The sequence below is a fragment of the Dermochelys coriacea genome, chromosome 3 (assembly GCF_009764565.3).
Source record: "Dermochelys coriacea isolate rDerCor1 chromosome 3, rDerCor1.pri.v4, whole genome shotgun sequence".
Taxonomy (NCBI): Eukaryota; Metazoa; Chordata; order Testudines; family Dermochelyidae; genus Dermochelys; species Dermochelys coriacea.
Window position 1 is genome coordinate 172,999,469 of NC_050070.1, and position 26,221 is coordinate 173,025,689.

The 26,221-nt window shown below is 39.6% G+C and overlaps 1 protein-coding gene across 2 annotated transcripts in view; it reads left to right on the forward strand.

Annotated features, from left to right (window-relative positions):
- MTA3 (metastasis associated 1 family member 3) overlaps positions 1-26,221 on the forward strand; it is a 208,464-nt gene that overhangs the window by 113,141 nt on the left and 69,102 nt on the right. For both annotated transcript variants that reach the window (XM_038397339.2, XM_043511862.1), the window contains exons 8-10: positions 5,537-5,636; positions 14,894-15,082; positions 26,072-26,146. In XM_038397339.2, coding sequence (XP_038253267.1) covers positions 5,537-5,636; positions 14,894-15,082; positions 26,072-26,146 — 364 coding nt within the window. The remainder of the gene's footprint in view (positions 1-5,536; positions 5,637-14,893; positions 15,083-26,071; positions 26,147-26,221) is intronic.

The window sequence follows — 26,221 nt, forward strand, 5'->3', positions numbered from 1 at the left end:
CACCACTCTGAGGGCAGTGTGTTGCGGTAGGATTCCCTGCTGACCTGGGACGGATCACGCCATCAGTGACAGGGCCCTGGGTTGGAGCCCTTTTTTGTAATGACATACCTCTCTCGACCCCTCTCTTACCTCAAAGGAGACAGATGAATTCCGGCCACTGGGCCGCACTATCCTATGAGGGGAAGAGGACTTGAAGGGATTCTGGCCCTCAGGCCACACTGCTTTAGGAGTGGACTATAGAGACTCCGGCCACTAGGCCGTGCTATCCCAGCAGGGGAAGAAGATTTAGAGGGACTCTGGCCATTGGGCCATACAGCCCTGACTACCGGGGAGGTTGTAGAACCGGCATAGAAGCCGGGAGGCAGGGTTAACCTCCCCCCTCCCCCCCGGAATCAAAGGGGTTGACAAGGTACAAAACCCGCCACACTCCCACAACAAATTAGCATACCAGTTATATTTTGAACACAAATATTTTGCAGTTCATAAGTAAGTAATCCACCCAAACCCCAAATTTCTGTCAATATTCTAAGTTATCATTTCCTAGCATAGTAAGATGTGGTAGGCAGTGCATAAGGATGGTGCAAAAATAAGTTTACTAACCAGTTGAACAAGGTTGTTTAGACATGTCCACATCATCATCTTCAGAGGCATTGCTTTCTGAAGAGCATTTTTCATAATGTTTCATTCTGACAATCAGGTCCTGTATCTCTTTGCTGTACTGTTTACATTTGGCATGTGTTCCTTTTTTATCGAGAGTTACAGGAACATTCTTATATGGTCTTATTTACAGCCTGCAGCCATGGCAGGTTTTTTTGTCCAGTTCCCAGATGTTGAAGTCAACACTAGAGGGGAAACAAGCAGGGAGAACTGGAAGTCCTGGCAGTCAAGGAATTATGGTGTGATTGGAATAACAGAGACTTGGTGGGATAACTCACATGACTGGAGTACTGTCATGGATGGATATAAACTGTTCAGGAAGGACAGGCAGGGCCGAAAATGTGGGGGAGTTGCACTGTATGTAAGAGAGTAGTATGACTGCTCAGAGCACTGGTATGAAACTTCAGAAAAACCTCAGTCTCTGGATTAAGATTAGAAGTGTGAGCAACAAGGGTGATGTCGTGCTGGGAGTCTGCTATAGACCACCAGACCAAGGGAATGAGGTGGATGACGCTTTCTTCCAGGAACTAACGGAAGTTACTAGATTGCAGGCCCTGGTTCTCATGGGAGACTTCAATCACCCTGATAGCTGCTGGGAGAGCAATACAGTGGTGCACAGACAATCTAGGAAGTTTTTGCAAAGTGTAGGGGACAATTTCCTGGTGCAAGTGCTAGAGGAACCAATTAGGGGCAGAGCTCTTCTTGCCCTGCTGCTCACAAACTGGGAAGAATTAGTAGGGGAAGCAAAAGTGGATGGGAACCTGGGAGGCAGTGACCATGAGATGGTTGAGTTCAGGATCCTGAAACAAGGAAGAAAGGAGATCAGCAGAATACGGACCCTGGACTTCAGAAAAGCAGACTTTGACTCCCTCAGGGAACAGATGGGCAGGATCCCCTGGGAGAATAACATGAGGGGGAAAAGAGTCCAGGAGAGCTAGCTGTATTTTAAAAAATCCTTATTGAGGTTACAGGAACAAACCATCCCGATGTGTAGAAAGAATAGTAAATATGGCAGGCGACCAGCTTGGCTTAACGGTGAAATTCTTTCTTTCTGATCTTGAACACAAAAAAGAAGCTTACAAGAAGCAGAAGATTGGACAAATGACCAGAGAGGAGTATAAAAATATTGCTCAGGCCTGCAGGAGTGAAATCAGGAAGGCCAAATCACACTTGGAGTTACAGCTAACAGAGATGTTAAGAATAACAAGAAGGGTTTCTTCAGGTATGTTAGCAACAAGAAGAAAGTCAGTCAAGGAAAGTGTGGACCCCTTACTGAATGAGGGAGGCAACCTAGTGACAGAGGATGTGGAAAAAGCTAATGTAGTCAGTGCTTTTTTTGCTCTGTCTTCACGAACAAGGTCAGCTCCCAGATTACTGCACTGGGCAGCACAGCATGGGGAGGAGGTGACCAGTATTCTGTAGAGAAAGAAGTGGTTTGGGACTATTTAGAAAAGCTGGACGAGCACAAGTCCCTGGGGCCGGATGTGCTGCATCCGAGGGTGCTAAAGGAGTTGGCGGAGGTGATTGCAGAGCCATTGGCCATTATCTTTGAAAACTCATGGCGATCGGGGGAGGTCCCGGACAACTGGAAAAAGGCTACTGTATTGCCCATCTTTAAAAAAGGGAAGAAGGAGGATTCGGGGAACTACAGGCCAGTCAGCCTCATCTCAGTCCCTGGAAAAATCATGGAGCAGGTCCTCAAGGAATCAATTTTGAAGCACTTAGAGGAGAGGAAAGTGATCAGAACAGTCAGCATGGATTCACCAAGGGCAAGTCATGCCTGACTAACCTAATTGCCTTCTATGATGAGATAACTGGCTCTGTGGATGAGGGGAAAGCAGTAGACATGTTATTCCTTGACTTTAGCAAAGCTTTTTATATGGTCTAACACAGTTTTCTTGCCAGCAAGTTAAAGAAGTATGGGGTGGATGAATGGACTATAAGGTGATTAGAAAGCTGGCTAAATCGTCGGGCTCAAAGGGTAGTGATCAATGGCTCCATGTCTAGTTGGCAGCCAGCATCAAGCGGAGTGCCCCAAGGGTCGGTCCTGGGGCTGGTTTTGTTCAATATCTTCCTTAATCTGGAGGATGGCATGGACTGCACCCTCAACAAGTTTGCAGATGACACTAAACTGGGAGGAGTGGTAGATACGCTGGAGGGTAGGGATAGGATACAGGGGGACCTAGACAAATTAGAGGATTGGGCCCAAAGAAATCTGATGAGGTTCAACAAGGACAAGTGCAGAGTCCTGCACTTAGGACAGAAGAATCTCATGCACTGCTACAGGGTGGGGACTGACTGGCTAAGTGGCAGTTCTGCAGAAAAGGACCTAAGGGTTACAGTGGACAAGAAGTTGGATATGAGTCAACAGTGTGCCCTTGTTGCCAAGAAGGCTAATGGCATTTTGGGCTGTATAAGTAGGGGCATTGCCAGCAGATCGAACGACGTGATCGTTCCCCTCTCTTCGATATTGGTGAGGCCTCATCTGGAGTACTGTCCAGTTTTGGACCCCAGACTACAAGAAGGATGTGGAAAAATTGGAAAGTGTCCAGCAGAGGGCAACAAAAATGATTAGGGGACTGGAACACATGACTTATGAGGAGAGGCAGAGGGAACTGGGATTGTTTAATCTGCAGAAGAAAAGAATGAGGGTGGATTTGATAGCTGCTTTCACCTACCTGAAAGGAGGTTCCAAAGAGGATGGATCTAGATTGTTCTCAGTGGTAGTAGACGACAGAACAAGGAGTAATGGTCTCAAGTTGCAGTGGGGGAGGTTTAGGTTGGATATTAGGAAAAACTTCTTCACTAGGAGGGTGGTGAAGCACTGGAATGCATTATCTAGGGAGGTGGTGGAATTTCCTTCATTTGAAGTTAGGAAAACAATAGAATTAACTATCCAAGACTTCTACTTGTGTAACCCACGTGCCTTTTTCACTGCAGTGTTTTATTTGTTTAGAGATAGAGAAGTAGGTAGTTGAGAAATTAATGGATTTCTCTTTGCATCTCTGTGTACATGTGGAAGGAGAAGATCAAGGCCATTTACCTGAAGTGCCCATGCCCATCCAGAAGCAAGGGCAGGTAGTTACTGGGCAGATCAGTGTTTTTCCATGAGCTGGAGAGTAAGTTTCCATGATGGGTGGAGTCATAAATATTCATAATTTGAGAACTGAGCCAATCGGAGTCCAGGTAGGGAGAAGCAATGAAATTAGGAGTATGAGATGACTGAGCTGGGCTCAGTGGATGACCTGATGAGATACATGATGGTGTCTCCTGGATCAGAGACTGGGTGCCAGTACATGTGATGACTTTGCTAATCTCTTGCACTGAGTTGAACAGCCCCCATGACCCCCACAGGATCAAGCCATTACTAGACTGCATGACCTATTTATAAAGCTTGACCTCAAAAGCCAGATGTCTTCCCCTGTTTCTTTCTTTATATAGAGAAGTAGCTTTTAACTCCAAGTTTTTGATAGAGGCTTGTGAATTCAGCATATTTATTTATTATTTAAATGTTTTAAGAGATTATATTAACTGTAAACTTTCCCATATTTTGCATTAAATTCAGATTTCATTTTAAACTGGTTTATTTTTAAAAATCAAAATTATTATAATTTAAATAACATTAAAATATCAAATTTAAATAATGGTTTTTTATCTGCCCTGCCCAGAAGACTTGTGTAGAACTTTTTCACATTTACTGAAATGGAAAATCCTGGTATAACCTGAACAGTGGTAGATGTGATTGTTGCAGCCCATTCGTTACCATCTTCTTTCCTGCCCATGGCCCCTCCAACCCTACCAGGGGCATGGAGGGCTGAGGATGAGGGCAGAGCTGTTAGCTGAGTGGCAGTGACGTGTTAGAAGAAGCCTTCCTTTCTACCCTCTCAGGTGACTCTGTCATGCCCTCCTTGTCACCACATCTTCCTCAAAAAACAAGGGAAATTTACTGCTCAGCACCGTTAATGCACATTAAGAGCCTCTTACCCTATCAGAGTGTCAAATGTATTATACTTAAATCTGTAAAAACAGAATATACAAAGTTACGGTACACACCATCCTGGCCTGCAACCTGAACCCTACCCTCTTTCATTGATGCCCCATACCCTGTTATATTGTGAAATTACTAGTCCTTGATCCTTGTGCTAAGGATTTCTTCTGGAATATCACATGCACTTACCTTTACCCTGTCGTGCACTGTCATGCATGATGCTTAAAATCTGTCCATGTGAACAATGCTGAAAGCTTCCATTAGCCAAGCTAAGAGGGTCATTCAGCTTATTACCTAAAATCTTGGGTCGAAAATACAGATTTTAGGTGGTTGCAAGCTGACTGGCCCCTTGTTGCCTATCTAATGGAAGCTAATTAAGCACATATTACTAAAGTGGATTAAATGTTAATAATTTCCTTTTGCATCTTACCTGTGAGATGAGTGTAAAACTATCTGAGTAGCACTGTGACATTTCATCTTGTGATGTTTGCTTGCTAGTCAAGTGCTGTTTAGAGTTTGCTTTAAAAAAAAAAAAAAGTAATAAAAAAGTCCAAACTAACCAGGGCCCTTGAGTTGACAGTAATGAAACATCAGCACATTGGAACAATTGAGGATTTTGTCTGATTAAACAAGATTATCTTTAGTTCTCATACTATTAAAATAGTGAATTGTTTTTGTATTTAGTACACTATTGTTTGAAACAGAAATCATAACTTTTTTTAATAGTTGCTGTCTTTCATTATTAAAGGTCTGACAAATGTTTAAAATTGTAATGTCAGCGCTACAGTGATGTTTATGTTTATGTGCTGATAAATCATCTTTTAATAAGATAAATAAATGTGTGAATTTAATTTATCCATCTTTTTTCTTTTTCTCCCCTCTCCCCCCCAGTGCGGTTGGCACATTTGCTCGAGCTTTGGACTGTAGTAGCTCTGTCAGGCAACCTAGTTTACACATGAGTGCAGCTGCTGCTTCTCGAGACATCACACTGGTAAGAGGTTTGCTAAAAATGCTATAATTGTACTGTTTTGCAGATGGTAGGAATTCAGCAAACCATATTGCTTCAGGTCTGCTTTCCAGCAGATAAGTGGTCACAAGATATCTGTTATAGTAAGTAATTATGTACAATATCTGCATGAGTTTACTAAGACTCTGCTGTTACTCACATTGGAGTTAGTAGTACAGTTCAGATTGACTTCAATGGGAGTAGGATGAGACCCTAAAATTACATTCTTACCACATTTGTTATTTGTAGATTTGAACTATCCAGTTACTTTTAAAAATCAAATCAGTGTTTGTGTCTGATAAATATAAATGAGAATTGGTAAAAATCAAGCTATGTGTTTTTCACCTTGTACAAACCAAAAGCAGTGAGAGATAAAAAACAGCTTTAGGCTCACCAAAACCCTTGTGACATAAAGAGAGTGCTTTTTCTTTTCTTTTCTTTTCTTTTCTTTTCTTTTCTTTTCTTTTCTTTTTTTACCATATTGCCTCTTGCTTACAGAAAAATAATTGAGGTGAGTGTTTCACTTGATACTGTTATTACATTTTTGTTTAAAAAGGTTAAGGTTGAATGTGTGTTTCAATAGAGTCTATGTAGCACCCCTAAAACATTATATTTCCAAAATATCGACTCCCTTAAAAAATAAAAATTATGGCTATAACAGCTAAGGCATGCTTTAGGCACTCATTATTATCCCATCTCATTTAGAGCCCTACCCAGCATGCTTTTTGCCAGTTCCTGTTCCTCCTCTGACCCTCGGTGCCTTTTGTCCCCAGACTCCATAATCCATCATTCTCTAGCACCATGCCAGTAGGCACCCATTTCCTGCTATATCCAGAGCCTCCCACGTTTTGAGACTGTGGAATACAGCTCCAAGCTACCTCTCCAGGTGTCCTCATTTCCCCAAATACTGTAGGAAGTGGGCATGGAAGTGATCGATCAATTTAAATGCTCTAACTGAAAGAATTTTGGAAAAAGAAATCTATTTAGCTATATGGATGTTTGTTGATGGATATATGTAGGTGGATAGATATACTCATCACATACATGCGCGCACACACACTTATATGTACCTTTAAATTATTCCTGTTGACTATGTTAAGGAGAGAGGCTTTCAGAGATGATACATTGTGGAGGTGGAACCATCAGCCTTAAGTCTTTGGTGAACATCTTGCAGTTCTGTACCATTGCCCTTTACATGATTTTTCTTCCTATTTTGCTAATAAAGTCTTTGCTAGTAAAGTCTAGTAAAGACTTCTTAACCTACCCAGCACAGAGGTGTGTTGTGAGGATTAATTCATTAATGCTTGTCTAATGCTTTGCAGATGAAAAGCACTGTATATGTACTAAGCCATACTAATAGTGTGTTTGACTACTTTGGCAGCCAGTTCTTGTCTAGATAAAAGACAAAACAGCTACTTTTTAAAGGAATGTTTAATAAATTGGCTTTGATAACATGGACATTTCAATGGTGGTGGTACATTGCAAATAAATGTTTTCATTAATACAACGTGGCTGAATTCAACACATATTGCAAATGTATTAAATTCAGCCATGTTGTATTAATGGAAATATTTTAAGACCACAACATTTTTTTTTATTTGTTTTTTAGTTCTCATCTCTAACGTTCCTGATGAGTAACTCCCTCCAGCACAGATCACCTACCTGCTCAGCTGGAATACGTGATTGTTCTTAAAGCACATTCCCTTGCATTTCCTTTCAAATTTGGTTGTCACTTCATATTTGCTCAATCTCTGTTTGTGATCTGACTGTTTTTCTCATACATTTTCCTATTTCATATTTACTGACTTACTGACTTCTCCCCATTTCTCTCCTTTGCGCTCCCTGTAGCTCCCTGAAATTCAGTCCTCCCACCTTTTGGGTAGTTAATTGCATTGGACCAGTGCAGTCATGGAGGTCAAGGGACTGGTTTTGCCCCAAAGTGTATCATCGTAAAATCCAACAGTATGTTGTTAAATATACAGTCTAGTAAATGTGAGAACTGGATAGTGGATAACATACACTCGAAAACATGCAAAAGAGGACTCACAGTTATGAAACCTGTCAAGTAATAGTAATTTCATTTATACTATATTATAAGCTAATTGAACTTTATAAAAATAATACAGTACTGGTCATCTTGTCCTTTCTTGTATACGTTATACTTAGGTGGTATTCTAATAGACATCAAAACCAAACAGAAATGAAATTTGGAAGCATTTGATTCTACAGGTAAACATTTTACTTAGGAAATCCAACATACTAACAATCCTATAAGAGTCTGTATCTTAAATATAATATTAAAAAAAACCACAGCTCCTACTACAATGCTACATGCCCCTGTATGTGCATACTGCTTGAGGGGATCAGGGACTGTAGCATAAACAACAATATAATGAAGGTATACTGAGACAGTAATTCCAGTTATTTGGCTAAAATAAGGTAACATAATATCCCAAAGTCACTAGTAAGGGGTTAATTGTTCTAAATACTTGATTTAGATAATATGTATTTGTTGTAATTGAAAAAACGTTTCACCATACCCAGTTCTCAGATATTATGATCAATTAAAAAGGAAATTATCTGAGTCTAGACTGCTGTAACATAGTAAAGGAAATTGTAGTGTTCTAAGATAGAATTTAAAATCTTAAGTAATACTTATGCTGTAAATAGCTCTTAAAGATACTGTCTTATCTTTTTGTTTCAGACTTTCTGATGTTACTTCAGTGACATATTCCCATTCACTTTACATTATTTACACTATATTTTCCTATGGAATAGTTTTCTAGTTCAGTGTTTGTACTCATTTTATTAATTTTTTATCTTTAACATTTTATTGGATTGAGTATTTTCTGTAAGTCCCACAGAACGTAGATCTTTCTTACTGTACAGTTCAGTGGTTAATGCTGTAAATTGTTCCCTACAATAATTCTGTTTATAGTTTAAAAGTACATATTGAAACCATGCCACTAAATGGATAGATTTAGTGTTCAAGAGGTGGTATGAGGGTTTGTGCCTTGGGAATGATCCATTAACTTCCATTACACATAATAGAAGATGTGTCTTATAATAAGACACCAGAGGAGCTACCATATTATTTGTTCGTTTTTCACTTGTCTGCTCTCTCAGCGTTTTTAAATCCTTCTCCTTTTTCTTCTTGTTGGTGCATATGCTTTTTTCCCTCCTAAGTTAGGAAAAGACATATTCCTTCTCATAATATCGTTTGTCACATTCCATGGTTAATTGATGAACATATTTTGAGCAGCACTTAAAGTTGATGCGTTCATTAGCAAAGGTTGTGATGTATTTCATTATCACATGGAAGTGATGTGATGTGGGTATATAATCCTTAGTACGTTGCACTGAATGTGTTCTTAATAGCAATTAGCATTGCATCTCAAGTTTAATTAACGGGGATATAGCAATGCCTTAAGCTCCCATGTGTTTGCTGTATTCCTAATTGGTTGTGTTGCTAGGCAATGATTTAAAGAAGATTTCTGTAAACAAGAGGAAAGGTTATAAGTTCAGGTGGATTGTGAGTGGTTGTACAAGTGCAGAGGTCTTACCAGGTTATGGGCAAGTCAGGGTTATCGTCACGCTTCCCCATCTAAATGCATAGGGGATGGTAAAGAGGAAAGGCTGGAAACTGCAGATTGGTTAGATTCCACTTTTAGAAGACAGGAAACTATACTGTTAACAGCTAGGATTCTGGAAGGGGAGGATGCCTTAGAGCCAGGGGTCTTACACACCTTGTCACTGAAGGCTTGAGATCTGTGGCTGAGAGAGACCAATGAGTTTTGTTTCTTTGGTTATAAACATTGCAGTCTGAGGAGTAAAAGCCTTGAGGAAGAAGATGGGAAACCCAAAAGGCTGCTTTTTGTTTGTTTGTTTGTTTGTTTCTTCCCCTGCCTGATAACTCTTGTACAGCGCTTAGATAGATGGAGATAGGCATTTTAGTGAAACTTAAGCTAAGTAGACAGAATTGCTCTGCTTGCTTCTTATGGTGGAATTAGCTCCAAAGCATCTGTTACTTTAGTAAATCAGGAAGCAGAAGATATTTCTAAGATGTTTCTTGAAAGTAACAAAGCATAAAGAGAGTTACCTTTGAATTTAACATGTGAAGCGTCTCATTTTGTGAGCTGGGGACTGGAGCACTTGACCTCAGCAGGATCGGGCCCTAAGACTTTTAAGTTACTATTAAATTACAGCAGGAAGATACTATCACCATCTTCCTTGTAGAGAGGTGTTCCCCCTCCTCTTTCCCAGACCTGAGGTTCCTATTTGTGAGAGGTCCCAAATACTTCTTTCCATCTGACTGGCCTTCATTTATGGTGAATCCCAGCTTGGGTGTTTCTCCCTCTGGTCCCCAGACTGCTCCAGATCCTGGGAGAAAGCAGACGAAAACAGATGTGATCGTTCCCCTGTTTTGGAGGTCTTAGGCCTGCTGCAGCCTCTTCAGGCTGCTTCTGCCCTTGCTAATCCCACCCACCTACCATAATATAGGAGTCTTACCTGAGCAGGGGGGGAGTGGGCTATAGAAAAAAAGCAAAGGCGTTACTTGTGGAGCTTGCCTCAGCATCCAGAGATTGCTTCAGAGCAGCTGAGTAAAGAATGCAGTTATTTCTTCAGTTGCTTCGAATTACCTTTGTTACCAATATATAAATACAATAAACAAATCAGTGTTTAGGTAGCCAAAGATGATGAAATCTTTTCCTGACAATTAACATTAAAAGAACAGGTTTCAGAGTAGCAGCCGTGTTAGTCTGTATTCGCAAAAAGAAAAGGAGTACTTGTGGCACCTTAGAGACTAACAAATTTATTAGAGCATAAGCTTTCGTGAGCTACAGCTGACTTCATCGGATGCATTTGGTGGAAAAAACAGAGGAGAGATTTATATACACACACACAGAGAACATGAAACAATGGGTTTATCATACACACTGTAAGGAGAGTGATCACTTAAGATAAGGCATCACCAGCAGCAGGGGGGGAAAGGAGGAAAACCTTTCATGGTGACAAGCAAGGTAGGCTAATTCTAGCAGTTAACAAGAATATCAGAGGAACAGTGGGGGGTGGGGTGGGAGGGAGAAATACCATGGGGAAATAGTTTTACTTTGTGTAATGACTCATCCATTCCCAGTCTCTATTCAAGCCTAAGTTAATTGTATCCAGTTTGCAAATTAATTCCAATTCAGCAGTCTCTCGTTGGAGTCTGTTTTTGAAGCTTTTTTGTTGAAGTATAGCCACTCTTAGGTCTGTGATCGAGTGACCGGAGAGATTGAAGTGTTCTCCAACTGGTTTTTGAATGTTATAATTCTTGACGTCTGATTTGTGTCCATTCATTCTTTTACGTAGAGACTGTCCAGTTTGGCCAATGTACATGGCAGAGGGGCATTGCTGGCACATGATGGCATATATCACATTGGTAGATGCGCAGGTGAACGAGCCTCTGATAGTGTGGCTGATGTGATTAGGCCCTATGATGGTATCCCCTGAATAGATATGTGGACAGAGTTGGCAACGGGCTTTGTTGCAAGGATAGGTTCCTGGGTTAGTGGTTCTGTTGTGTGGTGTGTGGTTGCTGGTGAGTATTTGCTTCAGATTGGGGGGCTGTCTGTAAGCAAGGACTGGTCTGTCTCCCAAGATCTGTGAGAGTGATGGGTCGTCCTTCAGGATAGGTTGTAGATCCTTGATGATGCGTTGGAGAGGTTTTAGTTGGGGGCTGAAGGTGATGGCTAGTGGCGTTCTGTTGTTTTCTTTGTTGGGCCTGTCCTGTAGTAGGTGACTTCTGGGTACTCTTCTGGCTCTGTCAATCTGTTTCTTCACTTCAGCAGGTGGGTATTGTAGTTGTAGGAATGCATGATAGAGATCTTGTAGGTGTTTGTCTCTGTCTGAGGGGTTGGAGCAAATGCGGTTATATCGTACAGCTTGGCTATAGACAACGGATCGTGTGGTGTGATCTGGATGAAAGCTAGAGGCATGTAGGTAGGAATAGCGGTCAGTAGGTTTCAAAGAAAACAACAGAATGCCACTAGCCATCACCTTCAGCCCCCAACTAAAACCTCTCCAACGCATCATCAAGGATCTACAACCTATCCTGAAGGACGACCCATCACTCTCACAGATCTTGGGAGACAGACCAGTCCTTGCTTACAGACAGCCCCCCAATCTGAAGCAAATACTCACCAGCAACCACACACCACACAACAGAACCACTAACCCAGGAACCTATCCTTGCAACAAAGCCCGTTGCCAACTCTGTCCACATATCTATTCAGGGGATACCATCATAGGGCCTAATCACATCAGCCACACTATCAGAGGCTCGTTCACCTGCGTATCTACCAATGTGATATATGCCTTCATGTGCCAGCAATGCCCCTCTGCCATGTACATTGGCCAAACTGGACAGTCTCTACGTAAAAGAATGAATGGACACAAATCAGACGTCAAGAATTATAACATTCAAAAACCAGTTGGAGAACACTTCAATCTCTCCGGTCACTCGATCACAGACCTAAGAGTGGCTATCCTTCAACAAAAAAGCTTCAAAAACAGACTCCAACGAGAGACTGCTGAATTGGAATTAATTTGCAAACTGGATACAATTAACTTAGGCTTGAATAGAGACTGGGAATGGATGAGTCATTACACAAAGTAAAACTATTTCCCCATGGTATTTCTCCCTCCCACCCCCCCCCCCCACTGTTCCTCTGATATTCTTGTTAACTGCTAGAATTAGCCTACCTTGCTTGTCACCATGAAAGGTTTTCCTCCTTTCCCCCCCCCTGCTGCTGGTGATGCCTTATCTTAAGTGATCACTCTCCTTACAGTGTGTATGATAAACCCATTGTTTCATGTTCTCTGTGTGTGTGTATATAAATCTCTCCTCTGTTTTTTCCACCAAATGCATCCAATGAAGTGAGCTGTAGCTCACGAAAGCTTATGCTCTAATAAATTTGTTAGTCTCTAAGGTGCCACAAGTACTCCTTTTATTAAAAGAACAATATCAGGACTACCATTTGCTCACTCAGTTGTCACTCATCAGTGAGATGGATTCTGATTGAGCAGTTGCTTGGCAGAAGTGCAATCTGTGCTTTCCAGGAGTGTTGAGATTTAAATCTAAACAGGTAGATCAGCCTTCCACAGTGTTACATATACTGTTAGTTTCAAACTTTCAGGTTGCTTGTTTTACTCCTTGTCAGGATGAATAAGTAATAAGTCAGTAGTTTAACTCCCAAATTCTTTTCTTTGATCAGATTACTATGTGTCTTAAGATAGCATGATACTAATTTTATCCATTACAGGGACTCCTCAAGGCAATTTGTGGTCAGGGCGAATGTAAGTACAATACTAAATAATAAAGTACACAGTAGAAGAAAATGAATCAAAGGAAGGCATTGCTTTTTGAAGGTTAAATTAATCAAGCAGATCCTGCCACCAGTAGTACTTGAAGAGGCATCTTCCCAAGGCATACTGAAAGTCCGGCGAAGATCTGTACTATTCATAAGAAGTAGCAAAGTATTAGTGGTATTTATATTCCAGTAGCACTTGAAAGCCTCAGCTGACAATGGTGTCCCATTGTAGTAGATGCTGTACAAACACATACTTATAGGAGGGGAAATTGAGGCGCAAAGAGGTCCAATGACTCACTCAAGGTCAGATATCAGGCCAGTGGCACAGCTGGGAATAGCACTTAAGCCATCTGTATCCCAGTTCTGTTCAGTGCCCTACCCACTAGTTCACATTTCTGCCTAAAGATGTCATCCTTCATTTGAAAGCTAAGAATTATACCAGTTCTAATATAGGGTTGTCTAGAAAGAAGCATTTGTGGGGGGAAGATGGGCAGGGTAATTGATAAGCATACATATCACTTTTGGCTAAGAACCTTCACAAAAAAATAAAAAGCATTTTGAAAAAATGTGAACAAACTGAATCTTGTGTGATGTAGATAAATAACTGAAAATAGCTTAAATAGTCAATGATCTCTATTGTTTTCAGAATTATTGCCAATTTAAAATCCAAGCAATTCATTCCAGCCTGTCATGAAAACTTCCATGGAGATAAGCTTTGAAGTTACATAGAAGAATATGAAAAAGATATTAATTTAAACCTCTCTCCTTGATAGCAGTAAGGTCCAAAGCAATGACTTTTGCATTAAAACCTTTGGGTTTACAAATTCACATCAGCATGTAAGCACACCAGTCCATTCTGCTTCAAACACTCAAGCTCTCACTGGTGCATTCCCTCAGATGGCTACCAGTTTAAGTGCTGAGGTCCATGATGGCTGCAGTGTGGTCCTTAGAAGCTACTACAGAACTAATGCTGCTCTGCTGTGTTCATATTTAGCAGTCTTTTCTCTTGGAAAGAGGAAATATTCTTCTACACTTTTTTTTTAAAATAAATCTGGCCCCTTCATTCCTTCTTTAGGTTCTGACAAGTTTATCTTAAGAAATAGCAGCTGTGGTTTTCAGAGTGAGTCTTTACACCTTCAGCACCTGTATAGCTGCCTCAGCAGCAATGGGGTTGAGGTCCTAGAGATCATGTGCATATGAGACTCTGAGTCAGAAAGACTATAATTGCACACTTTCTGTGAAGAGGATCTGTGATGCATTTGTTTATTTCTTTACTCATCTTCCTCATCACTTATTAGTCATGTCAGCATACAACAATTTCTTGAGACCATCTGAGTGAAGATTGCAATAATTTATTTAGTTGCCTCCTTATTCTTCTTTTACTAACAAAAGCCCTCACAATGTTTAGCACTGCCCTGCATAATTTTTCATTAACAAAAGTCAGATACCAGGGACAAAATCTTCTCATACACTTCCCTGTGATGGTTATAACGAAAAAGCTAATGATGATGTACTCACCTGTCCAAAAAAAAAAATGAGACTATTGAGCAAGGAGAAGTTTGCATCTCTGGTTTAGCAGTATTCATAATCTTTGGCCACTGAAAACAAAATTGTCAGATCCTCAGTGGAACTGTTGAAGAATGTGTGCTAATTTATTGGCAATTTATTAAATGCTGTAGCTTTTAACAAATGTTATGGCATTTCCATCCCCATATCAAGTAAAGTGCAGACATTCTTCTGTCAGACAGCACTTAACAGGATAAACTCCAAATTTATTGTAAGTTAAGGCATGTTTCTCAGTATGTAGAATATAATACTTTTATTAGTTGTGATCCTGGTTGACGACTCTTTAATTCACCAATTTAATTCTCTTTCTTTCTTTCTTCTTAGTTCCATGCAATGGATACATTACATAAGCATAACTATGATTTGAGCAGTGCCATTAGTGTTCTGGTACCACTTGGAGGACCAGTTCTATGCAGAGATGAAATGGAAGAATGGTCAGCATCGGAAGCTAGTTTATTTGAAGAGGCTTTGGAAAAATATGGCAAAGACTTCAATGATATACGACAAGACTTTGTAAGTACAGAACTAATGCAGTTTTTTCTTCCCATGTTTAAATGTGTTTTGGCCTTGAGAGCTCTAATTGTTTTCCATTGATCTGAATGATTAGCTTAAGGATGAGATGCTTTTGTACTGCCAAATGGATAAGTATATTATCCAGATTAAAAAATAGTCTTTTCTTGTTTAGTGACCTATCTTGGAAAGCTAAATTCTAATGTATTTTGACTGGGATTTTCTCAGGATCCTGTAAGAAAGTAGGGTGCCCAGATTCCACTGAAATTCAGTGGCAGTCCTTAAGAGCATTGAAATCCCTTAAGAGTATTGAAAATCCCAGTCTTTCCTTCCATGTTTATCAGTGAGGGAAATCCATACTCAGACCGCTTTTAAAAATACCTCCATAGTGAGCTATTTTGATACATTACGCATTTGATACTTGTGAATGGTGAAGGAAACACTCCCAACTCTACTATGTCTGCTTCTGAAATATTGCAGTTTTGTGCAGCAAAGCTTTAATTTGCTGTGTCCTGATGCAGAGTAATGGAATGGAGTTGATACCAATCACCGACTGCCTGGGTGATTGGTAATTAGCTTGCAAATCTTCTTTTTTTTTTTGTGTAGACCCTCGTCTATCATGAGATTAGTCATGTTGGGTTGTGGTTGGGAAAAGGTTAAGATATATGCAAAACAAAGGAATTTAGTAGGGCTGTCGATTAATTGAAGTTAACTCATGTGTTTAACTCAAAAAAGTTAATCACAATTTTTAAAAAATTAATCACGATTAATTGCAGCTTTAATCGCACTGTTAAACAATAGAATACCAACTGAAATTTATTAAATATTTTGGATGTTTTTCTACATTTTCATATATATTGTATTCTATGTTGTAATTGAAATCAGTGTATATTATTTTTATTACAAATACTTGCTCTGTAAAAATTATAAACAAAAGAAATAGTATTTTTCAGTTCACCTCATCCAAGTACTGTAGTGCAATCTCTTTGTCATGAAAGTGCAACTTACAAATGTACATTTTTTTTTTGTTATGGAAGTGCACTCAAAAACAAAACAATGTAAAACTTCAGAGCCTACAAGTCCACGCAGAACTACTTCTTGTTCAGCCTGTTGCTAAGACAAACAAGTTTGTTTACCTTTACAGGAGATAATGCTGCCCTCTTCTTCTTTACAATGTCACTAGAAAGTGAGAACAGGCATTTTCATGGCACTTTTGTAGCTGGCATTGCAAAATATTTACATGCCGGATATACTAAACATTCATATGCTGCTTCATGCTTCGGCCACCATTCCAGAGGACATGGTTCCATGCCGATGACGCTTGTTAAAAAAATAATGCATTAATTAAATTTGTGACTGAACTTCTTGGGGGAGAATTGTATGTCCTCTCCTCTGTTTTACTTGCATTCTGCCATATATTTCATTTTATAGAGATTTCGGATGATGACCCAGCACATATTGTTCATTTTAAGAACACTTTCACTGCAGATTTGCCAAAACGCAAAGAAGGTACCAATGTGAGATTTCTAAAGATAGCAACAGCATTTGAACCAAAGTACAAGAATCTGAAGTGCCTTCCAAAATCTGATTGGGACGGGGTGTGTAGCATGCTTTCAGAAGTCTGAAAAGAGCAACACTCCGACGTGGAAACTACAGAACCCGAACCATCAAAAAAGAAAGTCAACCTTCTGCAGGTGGCATCTGACTCAGATAATGAAAATGAACATGCATTGCTCCGCACTGCTTTGGATTGTTATTGAATGGAACCGAGCATCAGCATGGACACATGTCCCCTGGAATGGTGGTTGAAGCATGAAGGGACATACGAATCTTTAGCGCATCTGGCATGTAAATATCTTGCGATGCCGGCTACAACAGTGCCATGCAAATGCCTGTTCTCACTTTCAGGTGACATTGTAAACAAGAAGCAGTCAGCATTATCTCCTGCAAATGTAAACAAACTTGTTTGTCAGAGCGATTGTCTGAACAAGAAGTAGGACTGAGTGGACTTGCAGGTTCTAAAATTTTACATTGTTTTATTTTTTAATGCAGTTATTTTTTGTACATAATTCTACACTTGTAAGTTCAACTTTCATGATAAAGAGATTGCACTACAGTACTTGTATTAGGTGAATTGAAAAATACTATTTCTTCTGGGGGATTTTCAGTGCAAATATTTGTAATCAAAAATAAATATAAAGTGAGTACTGTACACCTTTTTTAATTTGTTTGTAATTGAAATCAATATATTTGAAAATGTAGAAAACACCCAAAAATATTTAAATAAATGGTATTCTATTATTGTAAACAGTGCGATTAATCGTGTAGTTAATCGCGATTAGTGTTTTTAATTGCTTAACAGCCCTAGAATTTAGTTATAACTGAAGCATATGAATAAGCTGCCTGTGTCCATGCAGGTTTAACGCTCCTTAAGTCTCTGTTATGAGATCTCAGTTCATTCAGTTCCTTGCGGATGGCTGTCCAAGATTCTTTGCTCCCCCATTATATGTTTTACCAACTAGCACCTTTATTAGCAGTCTCTTCAATGAAACCAAGTATTAAGTGTACATGATGGAGTTAGAGCTGGGCAATTTTTTTCAAATAGCTTATTAGCCCAGAACTGCAGTTTTGGGTTGACCAAAACTGTTCATGAATTCAGTTTGAATTTGGCAAGTATTTTTGGCTGGGGAAAAAAACTGGGGGGAGGAAATTCCAAAAAAGCTGAAACATTTTTGACTGTTTTGAAATGACATTTCATTTAGAAATTTAGCTTTCCCGTGTGTAAAAAAAAAAAAAAAAAAAAAAAGTGATGGGGAAGGAAGGAAGATAAAAAAACACCAAAAAATGAAATGTTTAATTTTGTGTCAAATAAAATGTATTTCTCAACCAAACACAACTTTTTTTTCTGGTTTGGCCACGAAACCGAAATATCAATTATTTGTCCAGCTCTGCTTGAAGTCCCTCCAAAACAGGCATGTGGGGTAGTGTGAGAAAGCTTGTACTTCCACTGCCAGTGCTGTACATGCAAAGAAGACTTCAGTGTTGTCAGATCACTTTCACATTTCTAAAATAAATATAAGTGAATATTGACAAGAAGAGACGGATATTGTGTCTCTGAAGAGCTGCCTTTTGAACAGATGTGAATGTGTTGCTACATGATTTTTGATGTTCTCAAGGAAGAAAACATCTACTGGATTCAGCTCATACTCCTGGCAGAAAATGACATCATGTAAGATGCGGTTCTGTTAATAAGTTAAAATTAATTACATTTAAGAAAATTATTGTGATACTGGCAAAAAAGAATAAGGGGTTACACTTCGTATTAAGTTTCCATTTATAAAGAGTTAATGGTTAATAGATGTGTTAATACATGGTTCCTCAGTTGTTAGAGTTCAGCTCAATAGGTTGCTTATTACAGTCTGTAACACCTACTGATGTGCTTACCAACCATCTGTGACACTACTACTCATCTCTAAAATATCTATTAAAATGTATTAACCCTTTATAAATAGAACCTTAATGTAAACTATGGCTAAATAAATGTAAACTTTGTTGTTCGGGTTTCCTACATTATTCTTTTGTTCTCTATGTAATTTATTATAGGCATGGCAGAATTTGATTTTTAATTTTTATTAATTTGACATATATCACTGTTTGTTTGTAAGCATCTTTTTTACTTTCATCAATTTATATTTTCACAGTTGTGGGAAATTATGGGTCAGACAATAATTATTCTTTGGCAGTAGACATTGAGATTCAAAAAGTTAAAACACAAATTGTCAACATTACATGTCAAAAAATACAAAGGATATATCCTTAAATCAAAAAGAAAAGGAGTACTTGTGGCACCTTAGAGACTAACAAATTTATTAGAGCATAAGCTTTCGTGAGTTACAGCTCACTTCATCGGATGCATTTGGTGGAAAAAACAGAGGAGAGATTTATATACACACACACAGAGAACATGAAACAATGGGTTTATCATACACACTGTAAGGAGAGTGATCACTTAAGATAAGCCATCACCAGCAGCGGGGGGCGGAAAGGAGGAAAACCTTTCATGGTGACAAGCAAGGTAGGCTAATTCCAGCAGTTAACAAGAATATCTGAGGAACAGTGGGGGGTGGGGTGGGAGGGAGAAATACCATGGGGAAATAGTTTTACTTTGTGTAATGACTCATCCATTCCCAGTCTCTATTCAAGCCTAAGTTAATTGTATCCAGTTTGCAAATTAATTCCAATTCAGCAGTCTCTCGTTGGAGTCTGTTTTTGAAGCTTTTTTGTTGAAGTATAGCCACTCTTAGGTCTGTGATCGAGTGACCAGAGAGATTGAAGTGTTCTCCAACTGGTTTTTGAATGTTATAATTCTTGACGTCTGATTTGTGTCCATTCATTCTTTTACGTAGAGACTGTCCAGTTTGGCCAATGTACATGGCAGAGGGGCATTGCTGGCACATGATGGCATATATCACATTGGTAGATGCGCAGGTGAACGGGCCTCTGATAGTGTGGCTGATGTGATTAGGCCCTATGATGGTATCCCCTGAATAGATATGTGGACAGAGTTGGCAACGGGCTTTGTTGCAAGGATAGGTTCCTGGGTTAGTGGTTCTGTTGTGTGGTGTGTGGTTGCTGGTGAGTATTTGCTTCAGACTGGGGGGCTGTCTGTAAGCAAGGACTGGTCTGTCTCCCAAGATCTGTGAGTGTGATGGGTCGTCCTTCAGGATGGGTTGTAGATCCTTGATGATGCGTTGGAGAGGTGTTAGTTGGGGGCTGAAGGTGATGGCTAGTGGCGTTCTGTTGTTTTCTTTGTTGGGCCTGTCCTGTAGTAGGTGACTTCTGGGTACTCTTCTGGCTCTGTCAATCTGTTTCTTCACTTCAGCAGGTGGGTATTGTAGTTGTAGGAATGCATGATAGAGATCTTGTAGGTGTTTGTCTCTGTCTGAGGGGTTGGAGTAAATGCGGTTATATCGTAGCACTTGGCTGTAGACAATGGATCGAGTGGTATGATCTGGATGAAAGCTAGAGGCATGTAGGTAGGAATAGCGGTCAGTAGGTTTCCGATATAGGGTGGTGTTTATGTGACCATCACTTATTAGCACTGTAGTGTCCAGGAAGTGGATCTCTTGTGTGGACTGGTCCAGGCTGAGGTTGATGGTGGGATGGAAATTGTTGAAATCATGGTGGAATTCCTCAAGAGCTTCTTTTCCATGGGTCCAGATGATGAAGATGTCATCAATGTAGCGCAAGTAGAGTAGGGGCATTAGGGGACGAGAGCTGAGGAAGCGTTGTTCTAAGTCAGCCATAAAAATGTTGGCATACTGTGCTTACAGACAGCCCCCAATCTGAAGCAAATACTCACCAGCAACCACACACCACACAACAGAACCACTAACCTAGAAACCTATCCTTGCAACAAAGCCCGTTGCCAACTCTGTCCACATATCTATTCAGGGGATACCATCATAGGGCCTAATCACATCAGCCACACTATCAGAGGCTCGTTCACCTGCGCATCTACCAATGTGATATATGCAATCATGTGCCAGCAATGCCCCTCTGCCATGTACATTGGCCAAACTGGACAGTCTCTATGTAAAAGAATGAATGGACACAAATCAGACGTCAAGAATTATAACATTCAAAAACCAGTTGGAGAACACTTCAATCTCTCTGGTCACTCGATCACAGACCTAAGAGTGGCTATACTTCAACAAAAAAGCTTCAAAAACAGACTCCAACGAGAGACTGCTGAATTGGAATTAATTTGCAAACTGGATACAATTAACTTAGGCTTGAATAGAGACTGGGAATGGATGAGTCATTACACAAAGTAAAACTATTTCCCCATGGTATTTCTCCCTCCCACCCCACCCCCCACTGTTCCTCTGATATTCTTGTTAACTGCTGGAATTAGCCTACCTTGCTTGTCACCATGAAAGGTTTTCCTCCTTTCCCCCCCCTGCTGCTGGTGATGGCTTATCTTAAGTGATCACTCTCCTTACAGTGTGTATGATAAACCCATTGTTTCATGTTCTCTGTGTGTGTGTGTATATAAATCTCTCCTCTGTTTTTTCCACCAAATGCATCCGATGAAGTGAGCTGTAGCTCACGAAAGCTTATGCTCTAATAAATTTGTTAGTCTCTAAGGTGCCACAAGTACTCCTTTTCTTTTTGCGAATACAGACTAACACGGCTGCTACTCTGAAACCTATCCTTAAATCAAACGCTAATAAGTTCTCAAGAAGCATTTTTCTTACTTTATCTATCTGTAAGTTTTGATTATCATTGATAAAATATAATTTTTAGTCAGTTTCTGTATGTACAGTGAAATCAGGTTTTACCATCATTTACCATTAAAATCTAATCCTTCCAAGTCTAATTGTTTGGTGTTACACTAGTTAAATTCTGTTTATACCCACATAATTGACCACTCCCATTAATGCATTAGAACATTGCAGAAATCACTTCTGATCCATAATGCACAAAATGCTGGAAATTTAAAACAGCCGACTGAAAATTTTTTAAAATGCTTCTGATGGACCAAAGAATGAAAAAAGGCGAAAGAGACATTGCTCTTGTTTAAATGAGGGTAGTTAGAGAATGAAAATCATTGTTGGGCTCAGCTGAAGGCATATGAACACTGCGTCAGAGAGTGAAACCTGACAGGAGCACAGATGAGTTATATGCTCCGAAGTCAGAGTGGGGATTGCCTTCTACCCTCAGTCACGTTCTCTACTTTTAGAAATGTCACCTTAGAGTAGCCTTAGAAGAGCACATCTTTCACATAGCTGTTCCTGTAGCATTAGTTAGTTAGATTTCCAATGAGAATTATGTATAATGCCTAATATTTCCAGGCTTTCAGACATTTTAAAGGCTTCTGACACTCGGTGGGCTCTGACTTTCGTTTTTATATGAAGATATAGGAACTTATTTCATAAGTTTTTTTCCAAAGCTATTCACATACACTATCTTCAGAAGTTAAAAAATAAAAAAAATATATAAAAATAATATAAATTGTATTTATTTCCTGGACAGCTTTTGTAGTGTAAATCAATAGGCTTACTAGAAAAATTCCTTAAATACCTATTAACCACAGGAGAGCTAGAGGTAAGCAATGAAAAACATAGATAAAAATGTTTACATTAGTAAATTTTAAAAGTGCTAAATGTTTCCATTAAACCTTGAACCCACTCAGTCTCAGGATTGATGTGTTCATGAACATGATTCCCTGTTCCCAAAGTTTATAGATGCTGGGTAAGGTTTTTCACATAGCTGCATCCTGCAAACCCCTGCCAGCCCCTGAAATAGTTTTGTGTAGTCAGACTTGCTGGTTTTTTTTAACAGTATAATCTTAAAAAAGGGAGAGAGCTTTTTAAAACACAAACAAAACTCAAGTTAGAAATAAAGACGTTGTCTTCTAAAAGAATCTGTTGCAAGTCTTAATCCTTAATGTTAAATAAAGTAATACTTATCTGATAAACTGTGGCTAAGAATCCCTGTGTGCTTATATATTTTGACTCAAAGATGATGTAATAAAGGTACATTAATATAAAAGGAAAATCTGGAGTTCTGTTCTAAGAAGTCAGCTTAGACATGTTCATCATGTGGTATAGGTTAATCTCGATTACGTGGTGTGACAAAAAGTGGTTGGTTGTGACACTCAAAAAGCATCATAATTAACCTAATGACCACTTGAGTAATTACATCTTGAAGGTATACTGCTTTCAGAATAGTTCTGGATTTGCAACACTTGGCAGCTGCAATTGCCACTCTTATACAGTGTGGCTCTTTAGAGACCATGTATTTTGCAATCTTACTTACTGTTCATTAGTTAGTAATAGTTAGCATTGCATAGTGCTTGACATATTCAAAGTGTACAAGAACTAATATTAGTAAGCAAGTTCATAAAGGTAAATTAATTAGAGTAAAGGAATTTGCCTTACCTTTTCAACAGACCATGAAATCTCAATTGTATACTATTTAATTTTTACTTTCTTGATTTTTTATAACATTCCAGTATAGGCTTTGAATAGTAAAAAGAAAAGGAGTACTTGTGGCACCTTAGAGACTAACAAATTTATTAGAGTATAAGCTTTCGTGAGCTACAGCTCACTTCATCGGAAGTGAGCTGTAGCTCACGAAAGCTTATGCTCTAATAAATTTGTTAGTCTCTAAGGTGCCACAAGTACTCCTTTTCTTTTTGCGAATACAGACTAACACGGCTGCTACTCTGAAACCTTTGAATAGTAATTTGTCAGGCTGCTATCTTCTCATCAGTTTCTCATCAAGACCTCATTTCTTGATGGCCTCCTGTTTTCCTGAGAACCTTTAACTTATAATGAACATAAATGTACTGATTGAAAGTACATTTGAATTTCTTCGCTCCTCAAGATAGTACGATGGGAAGAGAACAGAGCCCTGTGTTCCCCAAATGAGAACTATTTCTCTGGTCCGAGAGTTAAGCCACTCGTTGTGGTGACTTCCCTAGTGCTGTTATAATTTAAGGGTTTGTTGTCATTTTCATTGTAATGAAATTTTTTTTCCAGAGATTTATAACTCTTGCTTCTCAAATGTCTTGGTGGGTGAAAATAAAAGCTGTTTTAAAAAAAGAATGTGATGGTTCTAAATCATTAACAGTATAAGACTGTGATTTGAGGTTTAAAAAGGCATACATTTCCAAGCTAAAGATTTAAAAATCACATTAAGTGTTTTCAAACTTAACAAGGGTTCTATCTTTACCCGGGGGCAGCTGGTGAAATCGCAGATCAACTCTGCACGTCTTTGTGTCATTGCTGCCTCACTGCCAATCTACCTCTTACATAAACATCACACAGCTGTTTGAAGATGGTAATTTTTCTTTCCTGTGATCAATGCATAATAAAATTTGGTAATGAAAAAATACAGTCCTGTAACTGTTTGCAATTTCTGTGGCAGACGCAGCCATTGAAAAACACATTTTATCTTGCCTCCCTAATAGTTTTCCATAAAGTGGTTATACTCTTCTGGACAAATAGAGAGTCCTCTTCACCTGTCAGTCGGGCATGTGGGTAGCCAATTGGAATACAGGGTTTTCATACCCAGCATGCCAGGCAGGCTTCTTCAGTTGAGAACAAGAGCTGTAGAAAGGGTTGAATTGAAACAGTACTAAGATTTGTATTATGTATTATAACCTCTTACTTAACCTCTTATACACGAGTCAGTTTTTAAAGGGAGATTTCATCTTTATGCCAACATTGTAAAATAGCAAAGGGAACTTTAGAAAATAAACCTTGCATTGCTGGGACTTTGTAACCTGGATCTCATAATTGGAATGCAAAGATTACAATTAATGCATGGCTAGATTTCCTAATCTAATGTCTATATGAAATATCATAAACAAAATAGTAATATGTTTTCAACTCTTGTGGGAAAAGTCCAACATGTATTTTAAAATAGGTGTAACTAATTCCTTGCTTGTAATACAGATAATTGTTTTGGTGGACTAGATAATTCTGTGGGAGTTATAAATAGTTGCTCTATTCTCTCTCTCTCTCTCTCATACACACACACACACACACACACACACACACACACACACACACAAACAATTTCACGGTCATAGGATTTTAAAAATCATAAATTTCATGGTTTCAGATACTTAAATCTGAAATTTCATAGTGTTGTAACAATGGGGGTCCCAACCCAAAAGAGTGTCATGTGGGGGGGAGGGGGTTGCAAGTCTATTGCAGGGAGTGATGGTATTGCCACCTACTTTTGCGCTGTTGCTGGAGGCGGTGTTGCCTTCAGAGCAGAAGTGAGGGTGGCATGATTTGGGGGGGTCCTCACTTTTAGGAGGCAGGGCTGGCCTTACAAGTGGGTGACATGGGCAACCACCCGGGGTGTCTAGGTCAGGGGATTTCTGCAGTCAACACCCGCCCCAGCCAGCCCAGGGCCTCTTTAACCCCTGAGTGCCGGGGTGCTGGGCCTGTAGCCACGGAGGGGCAGGACTTTGGGCACCCTGACTGAGGGCTTCTACCATATGCCGGGCTCCAGCTGTTGGTCCTGGCCAGGCTGGTGAGGGACAGGACTTCCTCTTCCCCTGCACGGGCCGCTCCCAAGGCCAGCTCACACCCACTTCCAGGAATCTCTTCTGGCTGCAGGAAGCTCTGTGGCTGCTGGTATGGTATTGTCACTTTTACTTCTGCGCTGGTGCTGGCTGCAGTGCTGCCTTCAGTGCAGGGTGGCCAACCTGCATCCACCACTCTCCAGCTCTGAAGGCAGCACAGAAGTAAAGATGGCAATACTGTAAGCACCCCCACAATAATCTTATGACCCACCCCATCCTCCCACAATCTGCTTTTGGATTGGGACCCCCAGTTTGAGACATGCTAGTTTCCCCCTTGAAATCTGTACCGTGTAGAATAAAAGTACACAAAAGAACAGATTTCACAGGGGAGACCAGATTTCATGGTCCATGATGCATTTTTCACAGCTGTGAACTTGGTAGGGCCCTAAGTATATGTTTCAGGCAGAAATTGGGGAAGGTCATGGCATGACAGCCCACCCCTATCATTAGCACTGGCATTACTACCAATAGTGGAACAGCCAACCTCTGTGATATTGGCACTGAGCTAATATTTTGGCTGGTATATTTTCACATGTGAAGTTCCTGTGAGACTCTTAGTCAGTTAGAAAGTGATTTGTTCTAATTGTGTTGTTGTTCTCTACTTGTCGTTTAAAAAAGAAAGAAAAAAGTGAGAGAAATGTACTGCCTGTGTTGTATTACACTGGATTCTGCACTGCCCATATAGAACCAATGGTTTAGGAATGTAACTTAAAAATAGCCATTCTCATATAGGTTTTACTTTGTTTAACATTTTTATTTGCATTAATTCCGAATCTTTCTAACATACAAAGAACATTTACTCCATCTTTTTCTAAATAAGATGTGGATATTTAAATTTCCTGACACGCTTTGATTTTATTTAATTCATGCCAAATGTTTTTCAGCTCCCTTGGAAGTCGCTGACTAGCATCATTGAATATTATTACATGTGGAAAACTACTGATAGATACGTACAACAGGTAATTGTATGGCTATTTCAGTATGAATGGACCTGTAATATTCTGTAATAGTCTTAAAACAATGGACTTGTACAA